Source organism: Polypterus senegalus, chromosome 5, assembly GCF_016835505.1.
Source record: "Polypterus senegalus isolate Bchr_013 chromosome 5, ASM1683550v1, whole genome shotgun sequence".
Lineage (NCBI taxonomy): Eukaryota > Metazoa > Chordata > Cladistia > Polypteriformes > Polypteridae > Polypterus > Polypterus senegalus.
In genome coordinates, this window is record NC_053158.1 from 26,431,500 (window position 1) to 26,455,411 (window position 23,912).

The following is a 23,912-nucleotide window of genomic DNA, read 5'->3' on the forward strand; positions in this document are numbered from 1 at the left end:
GGCACAGAGGGTCCCCAGGACCAACGTTGAAAACCCCAGGTCTAGATGAAGAACAGCAAAACTCAATTGCATGCCGATGGGCATATAACATGGTGAGCCACAGATTGTACTGAAGTCTATCAGATACAGTAGATTCAAAAAGTAGTCAGACCCACTTAGTTTTTTTCATATTTTGCTTGTGCTAAAATGATTTAAATTCATTTTCCCACATCAAGCAAAACTTAATACCCCAGAATGAAAGTGAAGTGAAAACAGGATTATAGAAATGTTATCAACTTTATTAAAAAAAAAAAAAAAAATGAAATATGACATTGGCACAAGTGTTCAGATCCTTTACCCAGCACTAGGTTGAAGCACCCTTGGCAGAGATTACATGCTGGAGTCTTCTTGGGTTTGGCATGACAACCTTCTCTCACCTGGGTATTTTTCTGCCATTCTTCAGATTCTCTCAAGCTCTCTCAAATTAGATGGAGAGTGTCAGTGGATATCTATTTTCAGGCCTCTCCAGGGATGTTCTCTTAGGTTCAAATCCGGCCTCTGACTGGACAGAGTTGACACTAAACCACACCTTGTGTTGTAATGTATTTGCTTTGTGCTTAGGTTCATTGTCCTTAGGTTCATTCAGCCTAGTCTGAGATCCAAATTGCTCTGTAGCAGGTTTTCATTAAGGAAATCGCTTAACTTTGCTCTGTTCTGCTTTCCTTCCAACCTGTTTAGTCTCCCAGTCCCTGCTGCTGAAAAACAAACCCACAGCGTGATGCCGGCACCACCATACTTCACTGTTGGAATGGGATTGTGCAAGTAATGAGTGGTGCCTGCTTTCCTCCAGACATGACACTAATGTTGGCAGTTGGCACTAATGTTGGCCACAATGTTGCAATTGGTGCCGCAGCCCACCTGCCAAGTTGTTTGCCTGCCTATGGTAAAGTCATCCCTGATGGAGGATCGCAGGAATCATGGGAAAGAGGGGTCCTTTCATCGGATTGGCTGGCCCAGCACTATTTTAGCAATGGAATGGCCAAATGGGGGAGGCAGTTTGATGGATGAGGTCTCCAGGACTCTAAAAATATCCAAATCTTATTATGTAATATCCTCTACTGTTAAATTTTGCTCTACATTTTTTTTATTTTTATGCTGTATTGAGGATTTGTTCTGCTCTGTGTATTGTATTGTATTGTATTGACCCCCTTCTTTTGACACCCACTGCACGCCCAACCTACCTAACTGCCTTTCCCAAGGTTTCTTCCATTTTTCCCTACAAGGTTTTTTTGGGAGTTTTTCCTTGTCTTCTCAGAGAGTCAAGGCTGGAGGGCTTTCAAGAGGCAGGGCCTGTTAAAGCCCATTGCGGCACATCCTGTGTGATTTTGGGCTATACAAAAATAAACTGTATTGTATTGTATTGTATTGTTGGTTTCATCAGGCCAGAGAATTTTGTTTCTCACTGTCTGAGAGTTCTTTAGGTGCCTTTTTGCAAGTGTCAAGTGAGCTTCCATGTTTCTTTTACTGAGGAGAGGCATCTGGCCAATCTATCATAAAGCCTGGATCGGTGGAGTGTTGCAGTTATGCTTGTCCTTCTGGAAGTTTCTTCCATCTCCACTCAGGTTCTCTTGATCTCAGGCAGAGTGACCATTAAAATTCTTAGACACCTCTCTTACCAGGACCCTTCTCCCACAATTACACAGTTTGCCCAGATGGCCAGCTGTAAGAAAGAGTTGTGGTAATTCCAGTATTATTGCTTTTAAGAAGCATGAAGGCAACTGTGGTCTTGGGAAACTTCAATACAGCAGGAATTTTTTGGAGCCTTTCCCAGATCTGTGCCTTGACACAATCCTGTCAATAAGTTCTGCAGGCTATTCCTTCAACGTTATGGTTTGGGTTTTGCTTTGATACACATTGTCAAGTGTTGGACCTTCTCTAGACAGGTATGCACCTTTCTAAATCATGTTCACTCAAATGCACTGACCATAGGTGGATTCCAAACAAGGTGTAGAAACATCTCAATCATGATCATTAGAATTTCAGGTGACATACCAAAGGATCTGAATATTTGTGTCAATATGATACCTCGTTTTTTTATTTTTAACTAGCCATCCCCCGTGGCTCTACTCGCGTAGAAGTGAAACAGGACAGGCCTTACCCAGCTCTCCACTCCTGACGTCACTCTTCCCCCTCCTCCCGGCCGGCATCCTCTGTCTCGGATTAGTGTGAATAAATCCCTCCTGCAAGCAAACTATGATTCTTAGCGCGATGAGAGAAGTTGCAAAATCAACCGGAATGTTCAAGGAAATTATCGAAAAAAACCTGACCTAAATCCCTTAAGTAGTTCTCTCGTTCGCCAGCTAAGCAGATGTAAGATACGCCCTGAGGCTGGCACGTGAGTGAGGAGGGCCCCGTCCCCCCTCCCCTGGGCCCACTGCATCTCTCTCGGATTTGCACATATAAATTGGTACCGCAAGCGAACTATGATACTTAACATGATGAGAAAGGTTGCAAAATCACCCGGAATGTTCAAGCAAATTATAGAAAAAAACCCAATCTAAATCTGTTAAGTAGTTCTCTCATGAAAAGCGGATAGATATACACACAGAGAGACGTCGGATTTTTTTATATATATAGAGATAACTGGAAAAAAATTATGAAATCACAGGGAGAATGGTGGCTCTGAGGCTAGGGATCCACGCTGGCAATAGGAAGGTTGCCAGTTCGAATCTCGTAAACGCCAGAAGTAACTTGAACAAGGCCCTTAACCTACAATTGATTCGTCCTGGGTAGGATGTTAATCTGCATCCATCCCTGCAAGCAGGTCAGGGGAAATTTGGGGGTTGGTGGCAGGATTGGCACTCCAGTCACCGTTAAAATCCTCACACTGCTTCAGTGTGGTGCTGAGGTGTCACCCGTCGCACTCGGGTCCCAATGCATCATGTGGTGGCTGCAGCAATATGCTATCAGTGCATGCTCCCAACCTCCCTCTCTCTTTCTAAAATCCAGTTTTTACTTTTGGCGGTTTGTGGAATTAAGTGTTGCTTGATGTGTAAATTCATTGAAACGATTTTAGCATAAGGCGTAACAAAATGTGAATAAGCGAAAGGGGTCTGAATAGTTTCTATCCACTGTCTATCCAGCTACAAAGAGGAAATTCCCCTAACATCCATCAGTCAGTCGACTGTGGAAGGACACCCGAATATCAATGGAAATCGCATGTAAGCTTGAAGAAATCATGCAAATGCCACATAAGAGGCATCCTAACCGAGGGATCTGACAGGGCCGAGATTTCAACATCATTTGCACGTCATATCAGCAATGCATCCATCCATTTCTAACCTGCTTATCCAGACTGCACTGCAAAATTCGAAAAAGCAAGGATCAAATGACAATAAAGAACAATGTCAGAGCAAATGTTCTGCTGCAGCTGCTGTTTTTAACTGAGAAAACATTGTCTCGATATTTTCTTTCTTTTTCTTTTTAAATCTAGCACCTTTGAAATGTTTAACTGATAATTACTGCTTCAAAGTAAAAAATGCTGTAGAAATAAGGAGACACAATCCTCCCGCATTTATTTACATTTTTCAATGAAAACTGAACTGTCAGTCACTTTGCTTTTATTTTATGGAATAAAAATGACCTAGCAATGAAGGTAGCTGAGCAATTACAAAGAAATGGGAACTCTAAAATGTTAGCGAGTAAGTCAGGCAGAAAATTTCAGCCCTTTCTTTATCTCTGCTTCCTTGTAATGGTTTTGATGACATGAACTAGTTTTTATGTCTCATCACATACTGTATAAACTACCTCAGATATGCTGCATAATTTCTGTCACATCAAAGGTTATGTAGGTAATAAAAGTGGACTCCTTTTCTCCTATTCTGTAAACCAAAGTGGATTTTAAGCCATGAGGTGCATAATCAATGTGAAAAGCAAGTGGCACAAAACAAGATAACACACTGAAGTGAAAAAAATAAAGGTAAAACAATTCCTTTACGCCCCCCTCAACCCCATGTCACTTGTAAAAGTAATAATTTTTCCTACATTAATTTTAATTTATTCCTTTGTTTCCTATTGAAATGTTACACATTTTCTATTGAAATGATATTAACAGTGGGGGGTTTTTAAAACACATAATTGTACTCAGCACTTTGTTTCCCTTGTAAATTTGAAACGTCAAATAAGATCTGCTGATGCTCATCGGTTATTTTTACAAGCTCTTTAATAGTCATAACAACGCCATCAAGGAGAAATTTTCACAACTGCTGCATAATACGGTTATATTTAAAATCAGCAGGCAGACTATTCCTCTGTGGATTTCACTTATAGTTCATAGTGCTCTACATTATTTCTTCCATGTAAATTTGCATTGCTCTTTTTACGATGCTTATCCCAGTAACATACACTCTTTTTATGTGAACAGGTACTGTATAGATAGGAGAGGGGATTGTTAACTGTGTTGCTTTGATATTTAAAAATGTATATATAATTATGCCTTATCATTTCATAAAATTATATTTGACATTCATATATAATCCAAATATCTTTTTGCAAAATTACACCAATAGTTAGCCAATAAAAGGCGTCATTTTGCTTAACTTCTCACTAAAATTACGCCACATACTCTTTACACATACTCCTTGTTTATTGAAGCTCAGAATGCACGCATTAGAATTTTTAAAAACGTAGACATTCAGCATTTTTATGTCTTGTAAACAAGAAGACAAGTTAGATGAAAGGAGGTTTGGGGCTCCAAAAAACAACAAGAATGAAGGGCTTGAGAGCCAATGTTCAAGGTGGTCCTTTCCTAGTACTAACAATTCAAGTTCAAGGTGGTGCTCTGTATAGCAGCCTCTTTCTAAATGCAAATGCAAATCTAAATGAATACCAGCTTCTGGTGGTGGCATTTCTTTTGCAGTGCCTATAAATGGTATTCACCCTGTTGGACGTTTTCACATTTTTTTGTTATACAGCATTGACTCACGGTGGATTTCATTTGGCTTTTTTGACTCTGATGAACACAAGGAGACTCTTTAATGACAAAGTGAAAACAGATCTCTGCAAAGTGGCCTAAATTAATTATGAATCTGAGGCACGTTATAATCGATCATAGGATTATTCATCTCACTAAAGTCAGTTTGGCAGCCATGACAGCTCTGTGTGCACAGGTTTCTCTTTCTGCCAGCTTTATACATCTGCACACTGCCATTTCTTCCCATTCATTTTTACAAAACGGCTCGAACTCTTGTCAGGTTTCAGGGGGATCCTGGGTGAACAGCCTTTCTCAAGTCCAGCCACAAGTTTTAAATTAGATTGAGTTCTGTATTCTGACTCCCCCACTCCAGGAAATTCACCTTGTTGTTTTGAAGCCATTCCTGTGTAGCTTTGTTTTCATGTTTGGAGTTGTTGTCTTGCTAGAGAACAAATCTTTACCCAAGATTCAAGTTTCTTTCAGACAGCATCAGGTTTTCTTCCAGAATTTTCCTTGTATTATCCATTTTTCCATCACAAGTATTTCAGGGCCTGCTGCAGAGTGTGAAAATAACAGGCCTTGACACTGGAAGAGGTTTGTGGCAGCCACACGTTTATTTGAAAAAGGAGGCAAAAATCGACGAATTGTTAGTACAGAAGTGTACAGGTTTGAGTCCATAACAGAACTGAGGAATGCAGAAGGTTGTCTGGCTTTTAAGTCAGGTCGGCGGAAGTGAAATCTTCGGGGCCAGAACCATACGTGACATCTTCAGGACCCGGAACTGGAAGTGATGTCATCCTGACCAGAACCTGAAGTGGCGTCTTTGGGGGGTTTGCAGAACCAGAAGTGATGCCATCGGGGCTGGAACTGGAAGTGACGCATCAGATCCAGGCAGAATTTCTCATGTCTGGTCTGTAGAGATAACAGAGAAAGGGTTAGTGCACCCCGTCACCCTCGGTCCTATTAACTGCCTCCCATGCGCACTTGTGTGACAAGAGTCACGTCATGATGCTGCCAGCACCATGCTTTATTATGTATTTTAAGAAATTTGCATTGCTTTACATGTGCCAAACATGACGTTTAGTCTGATGGTCAAAAAGCTCAATTTTGGTTTCATCAGACCGTAGAACCTTCTTCACACTGACTTAAGAGTCTTCCGTGTGCCTTCAGGCAAACTCAAGCCGAGATGTCATGTGTGAGTGTGTATTTTTTTAACAGTGCCTTTTTCTTTGACACTCTCCCATAAAGCTACAAAGTGATGAAGACCCTGGGCAACAGTTGTTGTCTGCACAGTCTTTCCAATCTGAGTCAAGTAGCTTGTAAGTCATTCAGTGGTCCCTTGATGGCCTCCTTAACTGTTCTTCTTTAATTTTTGTTGACAGCCAGCTCTAGGCAGATTTCCAGCTGTGTCATACTCTTTCCATTTCTTAATGATTGATTTAACTGAGGCCCAAGGGATATTTGGTGACTTGGACATTTCCTTATCGTCATACTCTAACTTATCAATTCCTTTTTCAAGCTGTTACTTAGAATATTCTCCTATCTTCATTGTGTAGGTTAGGTCACCATCTTGACATACCTCAAGTTGGATCTTCCACATTTCAGGTATTGAAACCCCGGACAGCACCAGTCATGATTTAGGTGTGCCATATTGAAGGGGGTGAATATTTACGTGATTGATTATTTTATATTTTATAGTTGAAATTAATTTAGACCACTCTGCAGATATCTCTTTTCATTGTGAGATTATAGAGTTTTTTTTCTCTTGATAGTGTCAAAAAGCCAGATTAAATGCACTGTGGTGTGACTCAATGTTGTATAACAATAAAATCAGGAAACTTTCATTGTGTTGAACACTTTTCATAGACACTGTTGTGGTATGGCATACCAAGGGTCCATGGCCAATTAGAGAAGGTGCAGGATTTTGGTTTACAGTACTGCAGCTCAGACATGCAAGTGTGGGTACATACGGGAGAGATGTGCATCCACAGAGTGCTTAATGGTGTAGAAATTGGCTGGTTAATTTTTCATATTTGTGAGTGTGATCGGTGCAGCCGTCCCTCATTGGTGCTCCGTGGATCATTAATGAAACACATGCACCAAAGACATGCCGGTTAGGTGAATTGGCGATCCTAAATTGTCCCTACTGTGTGCTTGGTGTGTGGGTGTGTGTGTGCTCTGTGGTGGGCTGGCGCTCTGCCTGGGGTTTGTTTCCTGCCTTGTGCCCTGTGTTGGCCTGGATTGGCTCCAGCAGACCCCCGTGACCCTATAGTTAGGATATAGTAGGTTGGATAATAGATGGATGGATGCACTTGCAGGGCTCTAAAAAGGTCTGAGTAAGTCAGAAAATGGTGAAGAGAAAAAAAAATCAAGGAAAGATGGAGAGAGCAAAATCAGGTGATCAAGCCAGTGCAGGGTGAAAGGATCTGTGTGATCTGGGATACCCCACAATGGAGCAAGAGGAATGACACTCCAGGAGAGGATTTTACTTATTATGGAGTCAGAGCAAGGGAGATCATGGGCTCTGAAGGTCCTGTGTGTACCAATGGAGGTGGCAGGATAAGATTTCAGGACTCGTAGTGTGGCTGGAACAGGAGCCAGATTACAAACTACTTTCGCCTGTGTCTCAGCCCTACTGAGCAGACCTCAAAGGTGAGCAGGGGAGACGAGACTGAGAGGGAGAGAAAAGTACCGGGGACAAGATGGAGGGAAAGCCAAATCTGACTGTACTGTTATTCCTGGTTTTAATTTTATTATCAACTAGCAAAATACCCGCGCTTCGCAGTGGAGAAGTAGTGTATTAAAGAAGTTATGAAAAAGAAAAGGAAACATTTTAAAAATAACGTAACATGATTGTCAATGTAATTGTTTTGTCACTGTTATGAGTGTTGTTGTCATATATATATATATATATATATACACACTCACACACACACAAACACATATAAACATATATACATATACATATATACATATAAACATATCTGCATATACATATATCTACACATACACATATCTATATATATATGTACATATAAACATCTACATATATATACATACATACAGATAAATATACATTGTGGTGATTATTCTTGCCAAAATAATACGTCACAAGACAAAACAAAGTTTTGGGGACCATCCCCGTATATTTTCTTCCAGACAATAAAGAAATAAAGTGATTCAAAGTCAAACAATGAACATTTTACTGAAGCCAAAATGGCGGATTTATAGCAAAAAGGATTATGGGACAGGAAATGGTTGGCAGGAAGTGACGTTGCAACAGGAACCGGAACCAACGTCATCATGATGAGACAGAAGTGAGGTGATTTGATGGAGCCGGAAGTGATGTCATCATGGTTGGCCGAAAGTGACGTCATCGCGGCCATTTTGGAGCCCGGAAGTTGAGGAATTATTTTTCTTCAGGTTTTCTGTTGACCAAAAGAGATTTAGGTAAGTACCATGTGATAACCCTCTATCTCGTGATGTTTCACTCACCTTTAGGCTCTTTGACTGCCTCCTAATCGCACATGTGTGACATGACCCCTCCCTCAGCCCAGACCCATCGGGTCGGGCGACCTGCACTGAGAGGTCATGGACACAAGAGAGAGCATCTCCGTTGGTCTGCAAGGAACCTTTACGATAAATGACACTGAAACGATAAGGCTGAAGATCTAAAAATCACCTAGTGATGCAAGCGTTAGACTCCCGATGAAGGGACATCCACTGAAAAGCGGCATGATCCGTCACCAGAGTAAACTCACGCCCCAATAGGTAGTACCTTAAAGACGTGATAGCCCACTTAATCGCCAAGACTTCTCACTCCACCGCAGCATACTTAGTCTCCCGGTCCAGCAGTTTCCGGCTAAGGTACATAACAGGGTGTTCAGCACCGTCGACGCACTGGCTCAGCACGGCACCCAATCCTGTGGCCAATGCGTCGGTCTGGAGGATGAAAAGATCAGAAAAATCAGGAGATCTTAAAACAGGTGCTGACGTAAGGGCCATTTTTAAGTCACTGAATGCTTTATCAACCGAACCATCCCATACCACTTTTAAAGGTGCTCGTTTCTTTATTAAATTAGATAAGGGCGTAGCAATTTCTGAGAAATGCGGTACAAAACGGCGATAGTAACCTGCCAATCCCAAAAATGCTTGTACCTGACGCTTATTTATCGGACGGGGCCAATTCAAGATGTCATCAATTTTATTACATTGTGGTTTAACAACACCCCCACTTACTAAGTAGCCTAAATATTTGGCTTCTCTTAATCCAAAAAAACACTTCTTTGGATTAATACGAAGACGTGCTGACACTAGCGTGGAGAGTATTGTTTTAACCTGCCATACATGGTCCTTCCACGTGCTGGAATAAATGACTACATCATCTAGGTAGGCAGCACTATATGAATTGTGGGGCTGTAGCAGTGTGTCTACCAGACGTTGGAAGGTAGCTGGTGCCCCGTGCAAGCGAAAAGGAAGGACCCTGTATTGCCAATGTCCACTGGGTGTACTAAAAGCGTTTTTTTCTTTGGCGGAGTCCGTTAAGGGAATTTGCCAATACCCTTTCGTCATGTCAAGAGTAGTTAGGAATTGTGCGTTCCCTAACCGATCAAGTAAATCATCCACCCGTGGCATGGGATACGCAACAAATTTAGAGACCTGATTAAGTCGCCAAAAGTCATTGCAGAATCTCCATGACCCATCAGGTTTAGAAACTAAGACAATTGGACTAGACCAAGGGCTATAGCTCTCCTCAATAACCCCCAATTCCAGCATTCGTCTAATTTCCAATTCTACTTCCGCTTTCTTTGCCTCCGGGAGCCTATAAGGTCTCTCTCTGACAATCACTCCAGGGTTAGTAATAATGTCATGAACAATCAACGCAGTATGTCCAGGTGTCTCGTCCACAACTTTTGGGACAGACAAGATAGCTGCCTCGAGATCTTGTCGCTGTTCAGATGTCAAAGCAGGGCTAAAATTAAGGTTGGCACATGATATAAAAAGAGAACAAGGCTGGCTGGAAGAGGGATCAGGTTCCCTGTCCTTCCAGGGTTTCAGCAAATTAATATGATACACTCGTTCACTCGGTCGACGATTAGGTTGTTTAACCAAATAATCGAGTCCTTTTCTTTCCTTAATTTCATAAGGGCCTTGCCAATGTGCTAATAACTTTGAATGAGAAGTTGGGACGAGTACCATTACACGATCACCCGGGACAAATTCCCGAATGGTAGTATTTCGGTTATAATAACGGGACTGCGCTGCTTGTGCTTTTTCCAAATTTTCTTTTAGAATAGGCCTGATTTTCTCTAGTCTATCGCGTAATTGCGCGATATATTCAAAAATATTTGAAGTAGGGAGGACCTCCTCTTCCCATCCTTCTTTTAGCATATCCAAAAGCCCTCTGGGTTGTCTTCCATATAATGATTCAAAAAGAGAGAAACCAGTAGAGGTCTGAGGGACTTCCCGATAAGCAAACAAAACGAGAGGAAGTAACTGATCCCAGTTTCTTCCATCCTCGTTAACTACCTTACGTAACATCTGTTTCAAAGTTTGATTGAAATGTTCTACCAACCCATCAGTTTGGGAATGATAGACAGACGTTTTCAGATGTTTTATTCGGAGTAATTTGGCTACCTCCCTGAACGTCTCCAAAGTGAAAGGAGTCCCTTGGTCCGTTAAAACCTCTTTGGGGATCCTAACACGAGCGAATATCCCTACTAATTCCCGTGCGATGTTCTTAGTATTAGCTGAGCGCAACGGAACAGCTTCTGGAAAGCGAGTGGCATAATCTACTAGTACCAAAATATATTTAAAGCCTTTTAACGAGGGTTCCAGCGGTCCTACGAGATTGACTCCGACTGCTTCAAAAGGGATATCAATAAGGGGAAGAGGAACGAGAGGAGCTCGAGTCCTTCTTGGAATCTGGCGAAGTTGACAATCTGGACAGGAAGTGCAAAATCGCCGGACTTCCACATTAATTCCCGGCCAATAGAATTGGAGTTTTATTCTCTCCAACGTTTTTTCGGAACCTAAATGGGCTCCTAGAAGGTGAGCATGTGCTAATTCACACACTTTTCACAGAAAAGTGTGTGGAATCAACAACAATGCTCACACTTCGCTCTCGTGTTCTGCCACTCTATATAATAATTAGTTTTTAAGTACAAAGAACGGCATCAGTGGCATGGGATCCAGGGTTGTATAACCCTCGGTGGATACTACTGCATTCCTAGCAAATATTAAGGAATCATCGTTCCACTGTTCTCTTTTAAAAGATGAAGGTGTTAATAGGAATTGGGCAGTTAAATCTTGTATTGGGTCCTGTGCGACCTTAAGAGGTGGGGCCTCTGTCGCCACGTCCTCCACGTTAACTGTACTAGTTCCCGCAGAGGACGATGGGACATCGATTTCTTCGCATTGGGCACCCGTATGGGTCCGTGCTACTGTGGGACACAGCGTGCAGGCAGTCGGAGCAGTATTCTCCATTACTAAGCCGAAATGTTTCTTAGGTACAGTTACGTTATTACCGCTGGTAATTTTATTCCAGTCTCTACCTAGTATAACTGGAAAAGGGGGATCCGGTAATACAGCCATGGCCATACTCGTTAGGTTATGATTCACCGATATCACACATCTAGCAGTTTTATAATATCGGATATCCCCATGAATGCATTTTAGACTAGTTTTTATCTTAGTCCACTGTTGCAGACTCACACGCTAAAAGCTCGGCCATCTTGTGAGAACTATTAATGTCTGGCCGTAGCCAGCGACATACTTTTCCCCATGCTTCAAAGCCCTGGGTTCTTAGCGGCCTCTCAGGATCAAACTTCCACTCCCTCCATTCTCTCGCCTGCTGTTGCGGAGATACGCCATAGCGCTTGAACACCTCTATTTTTAGAGCGTCATATTCAGCGGCCTGCTCCTCAGTTAGATCATAATAGGCCCTACGCGCCGTTCCCTTCAGGTAGGGAGCCAGTTGGTATGCCCAATCCCACCTCGGCCATGCGTTCCACTTGGCGGTACGCTCAAAAATCAAAAAATATGTTTCGATGTCATCTGTCTCCGTAAGGGTAGTCAATGAAATAGGCGGTGACCGAGCGACCTCCGTCCGTACTCCTGCAGCAGCACGAGCCTCGGCTTCGGCTATTTGGGTCCTCGTCTCGCCCATCTTTATTTTTAAAGTCTGTAGATCGCCCATGATGGTGTTTAGGACATTGTTCAGGTCCTGTTCCTCCGACATCTTAAAAAAACAGACGAAAAACAATCCTGCCGGCTACGCCAATTGTGGTGATTATTCCTGCCAAAATAATACGTCCCTGTATATTGTCGTCCAGACAATAAAGAAATAAAGTGATTCAAAGTCTTAAGTTAAACAATGAACATTTTACTGAAGCCAAAATGGCGGATTTATAGCAAAAAGGATTATGGGACAGGAAATGGTTGGCAGGAAGTGACGTTGCAACAGGAACCGGAACCAACGTCATCATGATGAGATGGAAGTGAGCTGATTTGATGGAGCTGGAAGTGACGTCATCATGGTTGGCCGGAAGTGACGTCATTGCGGCCATTCTGGAACCCGGAAGTTGAGGAATTATTTTTCTTCAGGTTTTCTGTTGACCAAAAGAGATTTAGGTAAGTACCATGTGATAACCCTCTATCTCGCGATGTTTCACTCACCTTTAGGCTCTTTGACTGCCTCCTAATCTCACATGTGTGACAACATATATATATAAACACACATATATACACACACATATATATATATATACATATCCACATATATATATAAATATCTACATATATATATATATATAAACATACATACATACATACATATATATCTACATATATATATACTGTATATACCAAAATCCCTGCGCTTCGCTGCAACGAAGAACTGCTTTTAAATTTTTATTAAGAAGAAAAGAAAACCTTTTTAAACTGATATACCAATTTAAATATACCAATAACTATCTGTTAAGGATCTCTTTGTATATCACATTGTCAGTTCAGCAGTCCAGTTGTAATATGACCAAGCTGTGCACTGAGATTACTTTTGAGAATGCAACGTATAGTTTTGTCCAGGACAAAAGCAATGTTGCCTCAAATCAATGGCAACCTTTTGTAGGGTGTGTCCCTGAGACTTATTAATTGTCATTGCGAAGCAGAGCCTTACTGGAAATTTGAGGCATTTCAATTGAAATGGGAGATCAGAGGGTATAACGGTAATGCCAGGAATACATTCAGAGTGTGGCGCTCTGCTGTTTTTTTGTGTAGCTGCCTTCACACAGCTTCTCCGCTGCTTTATAAACGAACGGCATATAAGGCCATCGTTTCTCCTTGCTTCGCGGTTCTGTACTGTTTTATTGTTCGTTTATTGCGATTCTTAAAGTTATTGTGTAGCTATTCAAGACTTACTTTGCTGTTCAGGTAACTATTTCCTTTATTTAATCCGTGGCTTGTACGTTATTTTTTGTTCGTTTATTACGATTATAGATATTTATTGATTCTCTTCTTTAGCTGACTGCCTGCTCATATAAGACGCTCCGCTGGTTTTTTGTGAAACAGCCTTTACACAGCTTCTCCACTGTTTTATAAACAAAAGACATATAAAGCCATCACCTTGTCAATTGTGTAATGCGTTTTTTGAACAGGTTTGATGCATGGAAGTGATCACTCGTACTGCGTTCAGTCAGTTCACGTGAGCTGCTCTCTTGTGTGATGTTGCGATGTCCATGGCTTTATTTAATGTTAGCTAGGACCCAGCACTTAAAAGTTTCTCGCTACAGCAATTTTAACTCCATTACAAAGTGATCCAAAGTCTCGTTTATACCTTGTGTCTTCTCATTTAACTTGTATCTCGCAAATAAAGTATTCAGCGTTTTTCTCCAGCGCTCTTTGGGAGCTCTTCCTTCTTTTCTACTACTGCAGTCACAGTCAGTTCACGTGATTACGTGGGAGGCGTGATGATGTCACACGCAGCTCCGCCCCCCACGGCCATCGAGGTAACGTCCATTACAGTATATGGAGAAAAATAGGTTCCAGTTATGACAATTACACGTAGAATTTCGAAATGAAACCTGCCCAACTTTTGTAAATAAGCTGTAAGGAATGAGCCTGCCAAATTTCAGCCTTCTACCTACACAGGAAGTTGGAGAATTAGTGATGAGTGAGTGAGTGAGTGAGTGAGTGAGTGAGTCAGTGAGGGCTTTGCCTTTTATTAGTATAGATTTAGATATCCATTGTTTTTCCTCACCTTACTGTTGTGTTTACAGATAACTACAAAGTATTTGAACTGCACCACACTTTTAGACACTGATTGTAGTTGATAAGAAATATTTTCAACCGATAAGTGTTGTGTCCTCACTCTCCATAGTCCATTCTTGGTTATGACTATTGATGTCCTGGGAGGAAGAAGAGACCCATGGCAAGGTTATAAAAGAGTTGGGTCTTAAGGGGCATTACAATGCCATACGTCTTCAGGAGGTATCCTTATACACTTTAGGTGGTATATTGGGAAGGCAGGTTAAAAGATATTTGTAACTCTTAATCTTTCTACCATGTTCACTTCAGACATGATGCACTTACCAGACTCACATGCTTGTCAGAATAGACTGTATCGATTTCCTAATAAGATTCTATAAAACTAAGGCAGAACTTTTCAAGCTCTATTACAGTGACTATTGGGTTCCTGGTCACCTCCTTCATCAATGCCCCACTTGCCCAGTTACTCAGTTTGGCTGGACGGTCAACACTAGAAAGAGCCCTGGTGGCTCCAATCTTCTTCTATTTCACAATTATTGTGGCCACTGAGCTCCTGGGGACCCTCAAAGCTTTAGATTGTTTTTATAACCTTATTTTGATTTATGCCTTACCACAATTTGATCACGGAGGTCTACAGAGACTTTCATGAACTTCATTGCTTGATTTTTGTCCTGACATGCAGTGTGAATTGTGAGACCTTCTATACACAGGTACACGTGTGCCTTCCTAAATGATGTCCAATCAATTTAGTTCACCACAGGTGGACTCTAGTCAAGTTCTAGACAAATCTCAAGGAGAGTTAAAGCAAACTGAATGCAGCTAATTAGATGAATGAAAGGTTTCCGTTATTGATTTTTAATAATTTTGCAAACCTTTCTGAAAATATGCTTTCATTTTGTCACTATGGGTTATTGAGTCTTGACTGATGGGCAAAAATGACATATTCATTCATTTAAAATTAAATCTACAACACAACAAAGTGTTTCGAAAATGAAAGGGTCTGAATACTTTCTTAATCCACTCCGGATGTCTTTGGAAGCGTGTTGCAATTCTTTGAGCCTGTACTCAATTGAACTGAATTTCTGCCTTGTGCCCAATGCCAACAAATCAGTCCCCTTACCCTCATTTACCCCAAATTTGATGAAACAAGTTTAAGGATGGTTGGACATCATTGATTGATTTCTTGTCTCTGCAGTATCAGACCATCAGGGAGAAGGGCAATCAGAGAAATAAGGCAACCCACATCTGACCAGATGGCCTTGGAAGAAGTTTCCACAGATAGCTCATCCTTCCAGGAAGGCTGTGAAGAGGTTCACCGATTCCAAGACAATGAACAAGATTCTGTCCAATACAGCTACTCTTTTTTTCATATCTTGCTGTTTCTAGCTTCATTGTATTCCATGATGATGCTGACAAACTGGAACAGGTATGTCACTAATATAAAACATACTTCCTTTATCTATTTTTTATTATTATTTCCAAATAATGTATTTTTTTTTTAATTTTATGGTTTCATGGGTAGCAGCCAAGATACACTTTAAGGATTAAAGCCACAAAACAGACAATAAAACCATTCAGCCATTTGGAATATACAAATAGGAGCCCTGCTTTTTATGGCTCAAGGAAGGAAAATCTGCTCCAGAGTATCTACAATATACTGAGTCCTACTCGAAAGCCAAATTTTAATTATGCATTATTGCTTCCCCAAAACAGAAATAAAAGAACTGGAATTTTCAAGGCCACTGCAATTTTCACCAGGACATCCAGATGCTTTCTATCATAGATTGTGGCAGGAAGTTTCTAGAAGTGAACACTAGGGTATTTCTGCTCAGCAATTAGACCAAGCAGCTATTGGCAATCTTGGGGAGTTTAGTCTTTTTCCTATTTAGTGCAAACTATATAAATCCATACCTATTTAGCTTGATGTTTGCTAGTAAACTCTAAACCCCATTCTGCAGTTTTTGAGCTCATTTAACTCTTTTGTGGATTGCTTTCTGTGTACATCCTAAGTCAGAGATATTCAACAAAGATGATAAGGTTTACACACAAGAACAAAATCCATAAAGGAAAATTCTGTCCTAACATACTGTATAGCAATTACTTCGGTAGTTTTCCTTTAGTTGTGCCACTTTGTAGTTTTCTTCCAAGACCAAAATATATCATCCTGTCTGTCCATCACATATAAATCTGGACCGGAGTTGGGGACCCCTGAACTAAATGGAGATAAAGAAAGAAAAGACAAAATGATCATGAGAATGTGAAACACCAAATGCCAGGAATTTACAAAAGGTTACATAAAACATCAGGATTTGGAGACAGGAGGTCCAACATAATTATAAATGATATGGCCAGAGAGCAAGGGAGGAGAAGAAAACAAAAACTCAGGCTGGATGGATGCTGGAGAAAAGGTCAAAAGACCACCAATCCACCATTGGGCATTCTGTAGTATATAAATGTGTAGGCGTTAGTAGGATGCTCTTCTGGAGCCCCACATTCACCTTCATACCATCGCAGAGAGCTGCAGCATTTCTGAGTCAGGTGCTAGTGAGGCATATTGCCACCAAAAAGTACTGGAAAAAAGACAGCAAACCAAAGTAGAAATTAGTGAGCTGTCTATAAAAAACAAGAATTAAATAGCATTTTATACAAGTAAGAAACACAACCTCCCCTAAGTATGAGAGAATGCTAGTAGTCTCTTAAGAGATCTCAAAAAGCCCAATTAAAGGACTTTTTGGTCATTTCTGAAGTGTTCAAATGTATTGGCCTGGTTATCTCTTCACGTTACAGCTTTCCAGATTTTCTGTCATAAAAACAAAATGCCTGCTTGCCAATTCTTCATTCCAGTGATGACTGCTCTGTTATCTTCATTTGCATTTGCTGCTATTTCTTCTCCTTTAATGGTTTCTTCCACTAGATACAAGAGCAGCATAATGCAATCCCATCAACCATCAGAACCACAAAACCATCACCTAATACAGAAACTCATTCAAACAAGAAAAACATCTTGCTGATCTGGACATGTACTTCTCTTTTCTTTAGTCTGCTTTTTATTAGTCTAGTTAGTGTTCTGTTTTTTTTTTTTATTTTTATTACAGCTTAGAGATTTTCCCTAATTGTCTTTGCAGCTTGTTTTCCTCATCTTCTCTATTTCCTCAAGGTAACATCTTCCAGATGATCAATGTAAAAATGCCTTTGGTTCCACCCTCCAAAACTGCCCTGTTGACCTTTTCATTATTTTCATCACAGTTTTAATTTTATGCTTGTAATGATTAGCTAAAATAAATTTTGTTTGTAATGTGTAATGTGTGTTAAATTATACACAAAAGACACTGAAATATTTAGTGTAATTTTGAAAGTATTTTGAAAGGATTTACTAGTGTAATAGTTTAATACCAACATTTATTACAAGCTCTGCATGGCAATAAAAAATAGTAAGAATACAGTTACTTTATGTAGTTCATTATAAAGTACGTCAACAAGTGGTTTTCCAGCTGCCCTGAGGTGCTCGGACCAATCACACGTAATTTACCAATAAGAGTTAATTTGCATGCAGGCCTGGCTTAATGTGATCGCCTTTCCAGAAAAAAGAAACAATATAGTGTCCTGTCTACCCTTTTAATTTAGCTTAGCTAACATAGACGTTTGATAAATGAAAGGCATTGACTTGCCAAGCAGTCCACTAACACAAAACAGGCCCCAGAATCCTTTTGTAATGAGGCTGAGGGTATTATTTTGATTGTCACAAGTAGAAATATGTCCCCACTACTTTCTGAAAATCATTATACAGCAAGTGATAAAGTCCCGTTCAATTTTTGGATGAAATATTCTTTAAGAATTCAACTGTGCAGCCTTTACCTGGGTGCCCCACCAAACACAGCCCCATGTCTGATCAACGGAAAAGAGTAGCCATGCCCCATGACATTGTGATTTGTCTTGTGAAAGTATGCACAGATGGTTCTTTAACCTGTAAAGTTCTTTATATATTGGTGGGCAAGTTAATACTGGAAATGCCTAAATTATTAGCTGTGATTTATGTGTACCTCCCGCAGTACTTATCTGTTTCACAATCAGACATCGTTAGAGCATTAGAACACTCTAGACAAGATCAGGCCATTCAGCCCAACAAAGCTTGCTAGTCCTATCCAATTATTTCTTCCAAAAAAACATCAAGTCGAGTTTTGAAAGTCCCTAAAGTCTTACTGTCTACCACACTACTTGGTAGCTTATTCCAAGTGTCTATCGTTCTTTGTGTAAGAAAAACTTCCTAATGTTTGTGCAAAATTTACCCTTCACAAGTTTCCAGTTGTTTTCTTGTGTTCTTGATGAACTCATTTTAAAGTCACAGTCTCGATCCACTGGACTAATTCCCTTCCTAATTTAAAACATTTCAATCATATCTCCTCTTAATCTTCATTTGCTTAAACTGTAAAGGCTCAGCTCTTTTAATATTTCCTCACAATTCATTCCCTGTAGCCCTGGAATCAGCCTAGTCGCTCTTCTCTGGACCTTTTCTAGTGCTGATATGTCCTTTTTGCAGCCTGGAGACCAAAACTACACACAGTACTCCAGATGAGGCCTCACCAGTGTGTGTCATAAAGATTGAGCAAAACCTCCTTGGACTTGTACTCCACAGATCGTGCTATATAACCTGACATTCTGTTAGCCTTCTTAATGGCTTCTGAACACTGCCGGGAAGTAGCTTAAAGTCCACTATGACTCCTAAATCCTTCTCATAAGGTGTACTCTCGATTTTCCGACCGCCCATTGTGTATTCAGACCTAACATTTTTACTTCCTATGTGTAGTTCTTTACATTTACAGACATTAAATTTCATCTGCCACAAATCTGCCGAAGCCTGTATGCTATCCAAGTCTTTCTGTAATGATATAACGGATTCCAAATTATCTGCTAATCTACCTATCTTTCTATCATCTGCAAACTTAACAAGCTTGTTACTTATATTCCTATCTAAATCATTTATACAGTATATATTACAAATAGCAGCGACCCTAGCACTGACCCCATTGACACCACTCTTAACATTGGCCAGTTCTGAAGAGGTTCCCCGCACCATCACCCTCTGCTTCCTGTCACTAAAATATCAAACACAATAGAGATAAAATAAAAAGCAACTTCAGAACACCTTAGCAAGGGCCAAGGACCTATCAACTCTTTCTCTGAAAGGACTGCATTTTAGAATACCTTAGCAAAGGCCACTTCAAAAGCTCCACTCCTGTTGTAATTCCCATATCATTACCTTAGAAAAGGCTGCACAAATCAAACAGACAAATATGGCCAAAGCCGACGACCTTGGCTTCAAAACTATAGCAGGGGCCATACGCTGCACAATTCTAACAGAACGGGCACGGTTGGCACCTGAACAAACATGCAAGACATACTCCGATAAGGCCAGATGACTACCTATAAGAGTTAAACAAAACATAAATCACTCTAACAAGCACACTTGGAAAATATTTATTAGTAAAGAAGGCATGTTTCAGTTAGGAACTATTTAGACTTTAAATTATTACTTATGTTTATTTGCAAAGAAGGTGGAAGTAAATATAATGAAAAAAGAGGCGGCCTAAGAACTGAGGCTACAGGGAGATCGTTACAAACAGTTTCAGTCAATGAATATTCATTTGCAGTATTAACCTGCATGGCTCACTTGGTTCAGTATGAAGTTAACCATTTTAGGGCAGTACCACGAAGGCCTACTTAATCCATCCATTGTCCAATCCGCTATATCCTAACTACAGGGTCACGGGGGTCTGCTGGAGCCAATCCCAGCCAACACAGGGTGCAAGGCAGGAAACAAACCCCGGGCAGGGGACCAGCCCACCACAGGGCGCGCACACACACACACACACCAAGCGCACACTAGGGACAATTTAGAATCGCCAATGCACCTAACCTCCCCACTCAGACACGGGGAGAACATGCAAACTCCATGCAGGGAGGACCTGGGAAGCGAACCTGGGTTCCCTAACTGTGAGGCAGCACCGACTACCCACTGCGCCACCGTGCCGCCCTGCCTACATAATTCTCAAGGCAATTCAATATACTTTGTGGTCAACTGTGTTAAAAGTAGCAGAGAGATCTAACAGCACCAAAATAGCATCATCCACACAAGCAACAGATCATTTCATATCTTCAGGAGGGCTAACTCATGAATTGAACCCGGATTTAAATTTCTCCATTATATTATTACTGTCAAGAACTGTGATAAAACCACTTCTCGCATATTTTCAAAATAAAGAATACCTTGTTAAAATTGGCAGATAGCTATCACAACTACTTTGGTCAAGCCCCTGTTTCTTGAGGATTGGTTGAACCACAGCGTGCTTAAAACAAGCAGGAACCAACCCTGAAGCTAAACTTGCATTAACAATGAACAGTATACTGGGGCCAATGATGGCAGAGGCGAGTGGGAACAACATCAAGAGATAATGAAGTGGGATTTATGGCTGGGACAATCTCCCCCAAAGCATTAAGGTTTAGCATACAGTAGGTCTTATGCTGTATTGAAGTTGCTGATCATGAATAGGATGCCATTTTGATATTTAATTCTTTACTGGTGGTCCTAGCTGTCTAAGAGCTGCTCCCAGAAGGTTAAAAATGGCCAATTGTACACATCTGCATGTGGGGTATCGTTTCAGACTATTTCAAGGTCAGCAATAAGGAACGTGATGTTACTTTTAGGTTTTGATCATGTATTAGGGATCTAGCCTACTGTGGAGCTCTATCAGTAGGTGAATGACAAATTTCTAGTAGAACTGAAATTATTTAGACTTTAAATATTGACCATGAAGCACACATTTTAATATTTCAATTAAATGATGCATCTACTTTATTTATTAGGTACTTTTACCTTACAAAGTTAATAATTACATTTCTTATGAACACCCCAAATTAGAGCTTCATTTTTATTAAAAAATGTGAAACAATTCACATCTCAGCTAATATTTAGCTCAGAACAATATTTTACAACATTGGCTACAATGCTTTTCATTTTCCAAACATATTGGTGAACAAAAAGCTAATTAAGCAAGCATTCAGTCTGCAGACAGAGAGTAAATAATTGGTTTAATTGCAAACCTGCTGATGCAGGGGCTCTCTGGTACTGAAGTTGCCCATCCTTGTCCTAATGTAAGCCATGTCTTATAATCGAAGACCATTTATTTCATGAGGCCATGCATCAGAGCCACCGTTTCATTGTTCCTTTTGTTTTTATATTTCTGCTGTAAAAGGATGCCATAATAGCAATTCTATCATCTACTCTCTTCTTGAATGAGTTATTCCAGCCTACTGTTTCTATTGTGGTGGTGGGATACTTCATGCATTCTTAATTTAAATCCAATTTCACTTTAGACATCTTTTTGTATATTCATCAGAACTAATTATTTCCACTTTGCCCCATCTGTTTTAGATCTAAAGTACAGAGCCCTGGCATGTATCCAACTGTTAAGCACTCATTATACCGCCATGAATGCAGTAGCCACTCTAATGTTACTTTAACAAGAAATACTAATTTTATTAATTCTCATATCTTGCAATGTTATAATTTGAGAGATCTTCTAGCATAATGTAATGCTTAATTGAGGTTTAGCAGAAAATCAATAAAAAATGTTTTGATTCAACAAAATAGCTCTTCAATTTTAACCTCAATATGTTGAGCAGAAGCTTTTCTCGTTTTGTTCCTTCCTCGTTTGCTATTACATTTGGAACGGCACGCCAACTGAACGTCCCCCTTATGTTATTTCCCCTCTCCTGCCCCCTCTTTTTAATAAGATAGAATAAGGATTGTTTAGCACAGCTGAGGTTGTTGTCAAGGCAGAAAAACAATTTTACTAAAGAGTTTATGGACGGCTTTTTAAGTAATTTTATGTTTTACTTATCAGTGGTTGTATAGAACTGGGACATGTACTGTAATGTCAGTCGAGTTACTGTAGACTTCATAGTTGTCTTAGACCTTGTGGTACATAATTGGCTCTACCTTGATGATTCTGTTCCTCATGTAGTTCCTTTTCAAAGATGCTGAAGTTATACTTTAAGTCAGGGCTGTACTTTCAACATAACTATAACTCATACAGTGCCATTTGTAATGTTTGGTACAAAGACACATTTTTACTTGATTTATCCCTCTGCTCCACAGTTTAAAATTCCATATCAAACAATTCAGACTTGTGATTAAAGTGCACATCTTTCATTTTAGGGAATTTGCCTACATTTTGGTCACACCATATAGAAATGTCAACTCCTTTTATACACAGTTCCCCCATTTCTTGCTCCCATAATGTTTGGGACAATTGGTGTTACAGGTGTGTTTCATGGCTTCATAAGATACCTCGGCCGCTTCTACCCTTTGGAGTCTGTAGTTGCCAATGAAAGTCAAAGAAGGCAGAAAAACAAGAACAATCCAATAAAGGCTCAGTATTCATTAATGAACTGGTAGGCCAATAAAGACCTCCACTGTTGATGATGGAAGAATCCTCACTCTGGTAAAGAAAAAGCCCCAAAAGCCTGTCCAGCAGGTCATAAACAGTCTTCTGGAGGCAGTTGTGTGTGCATCAGAGATAACTATCTACAGAATACTTCAGGAACAGAAATACAGCGGCCACACTGCAAGATGCTAACCACTAAAACAGGATTACAGATCACAGTTTGAGAAAAATTGCTTAAAAGAGCCATCTGAATTCTGGAAAAAGGTCTTGTGGACAGACGACATTAAGATGACCCTCCAATAATGACAAGAGCAAAGTGTGGAGACCAAAAGAAACTGCCCAAGATCCAAAGCAGACCACCTCATCTGTTAAACATGGTGCTGGGGTGTTATGGTTTGGGCATGTATGGCACAATTAATTCTGAGGTGTATTGAAACATCTGCTCACATTCCAGTAAATGCCTCCAAACTCATTGTACAACAAGATGATGACCCCAAACATACTACTAAGGGAACGCAGCAGTTTGTCAAAGCTAAATTATGGAGAAATCTTGGCTGGGAAAGCCAGTCACCCGATTTAAATCCAGCTGAAGAGAAAACGTAAGGGGACAAGCATCCAAAACAAGAAGGATCTGAAGATGGCTGCATTAGAAGATTGACGGAGCGTCACCAGAGAAGATCCTCAGCACCTGGTGATGTCTATGAATCACAGACTTCAAGTAGTCACTGCATGCAAGGGATATGCAACAAAGTATTAAATATGATGGCTTTAATAGACCTGCCATTGCTGTGTCCTGAAATTGGGAGACTGTGTAGTAAGTGTTGTCATTTCTGCATGACAGGACCAAATGTATGCAGTTACCCTTAAATGACAGTCTGCAATGTGCTCTTTAATCACATCTGAATTGTTTGATTTGTCACTTTGAACTGTGGAGAAGTGGGGTAAATCAATAAATGAAAATGTGTCTTTGTCCAAAACATTATGGAGGGGCACTGTATGTGCCTTTGTATTAGCATGTGTTTGGCAAAACCATCCAAATTGTCAGCATTATAGAGATGTATATTCTGAAACAACTGAGTTATTACATTTGCCATTTGCACTATCGTTTCTTGTTCTGTTGCTCTGTTATGTCATTAGCTTCAGTGCTCTGTAGGTGTTTTGCCTCCAATGTGTTCAGTATACAGTGGATTCAGAAGGTATTCAGATCCCTTCACTTTCTGCACACTTTATTCTGAAGTACTGTATATTTAATT

At 40.4% G+C, this 23,912-nt stretch overlaps 1 protein-coding gene across 1 annotated transcript in view; it reads left to right on the top strand.

Annotated features, from left to right (window-relative positions):
• Window positions 1-23,262, top strand: part of LOC120530073 (serine incorporator 1-like) — a 105,385-nt gene extending 82,123 nt beyond the window's left edge. The window contains exon 6 of the mRNA XM_039754219.1: window positions 23,114-23,262. Coding sequence (XP_039610153.1) covers window positions 23,114-23,262 — 149 coding nt within the window. The remainder of the gene's footprint in view (window positions 1-23,113) is intronic.
• Window positions 23,263-23,912: the final 650 nt, after the last annotated feature.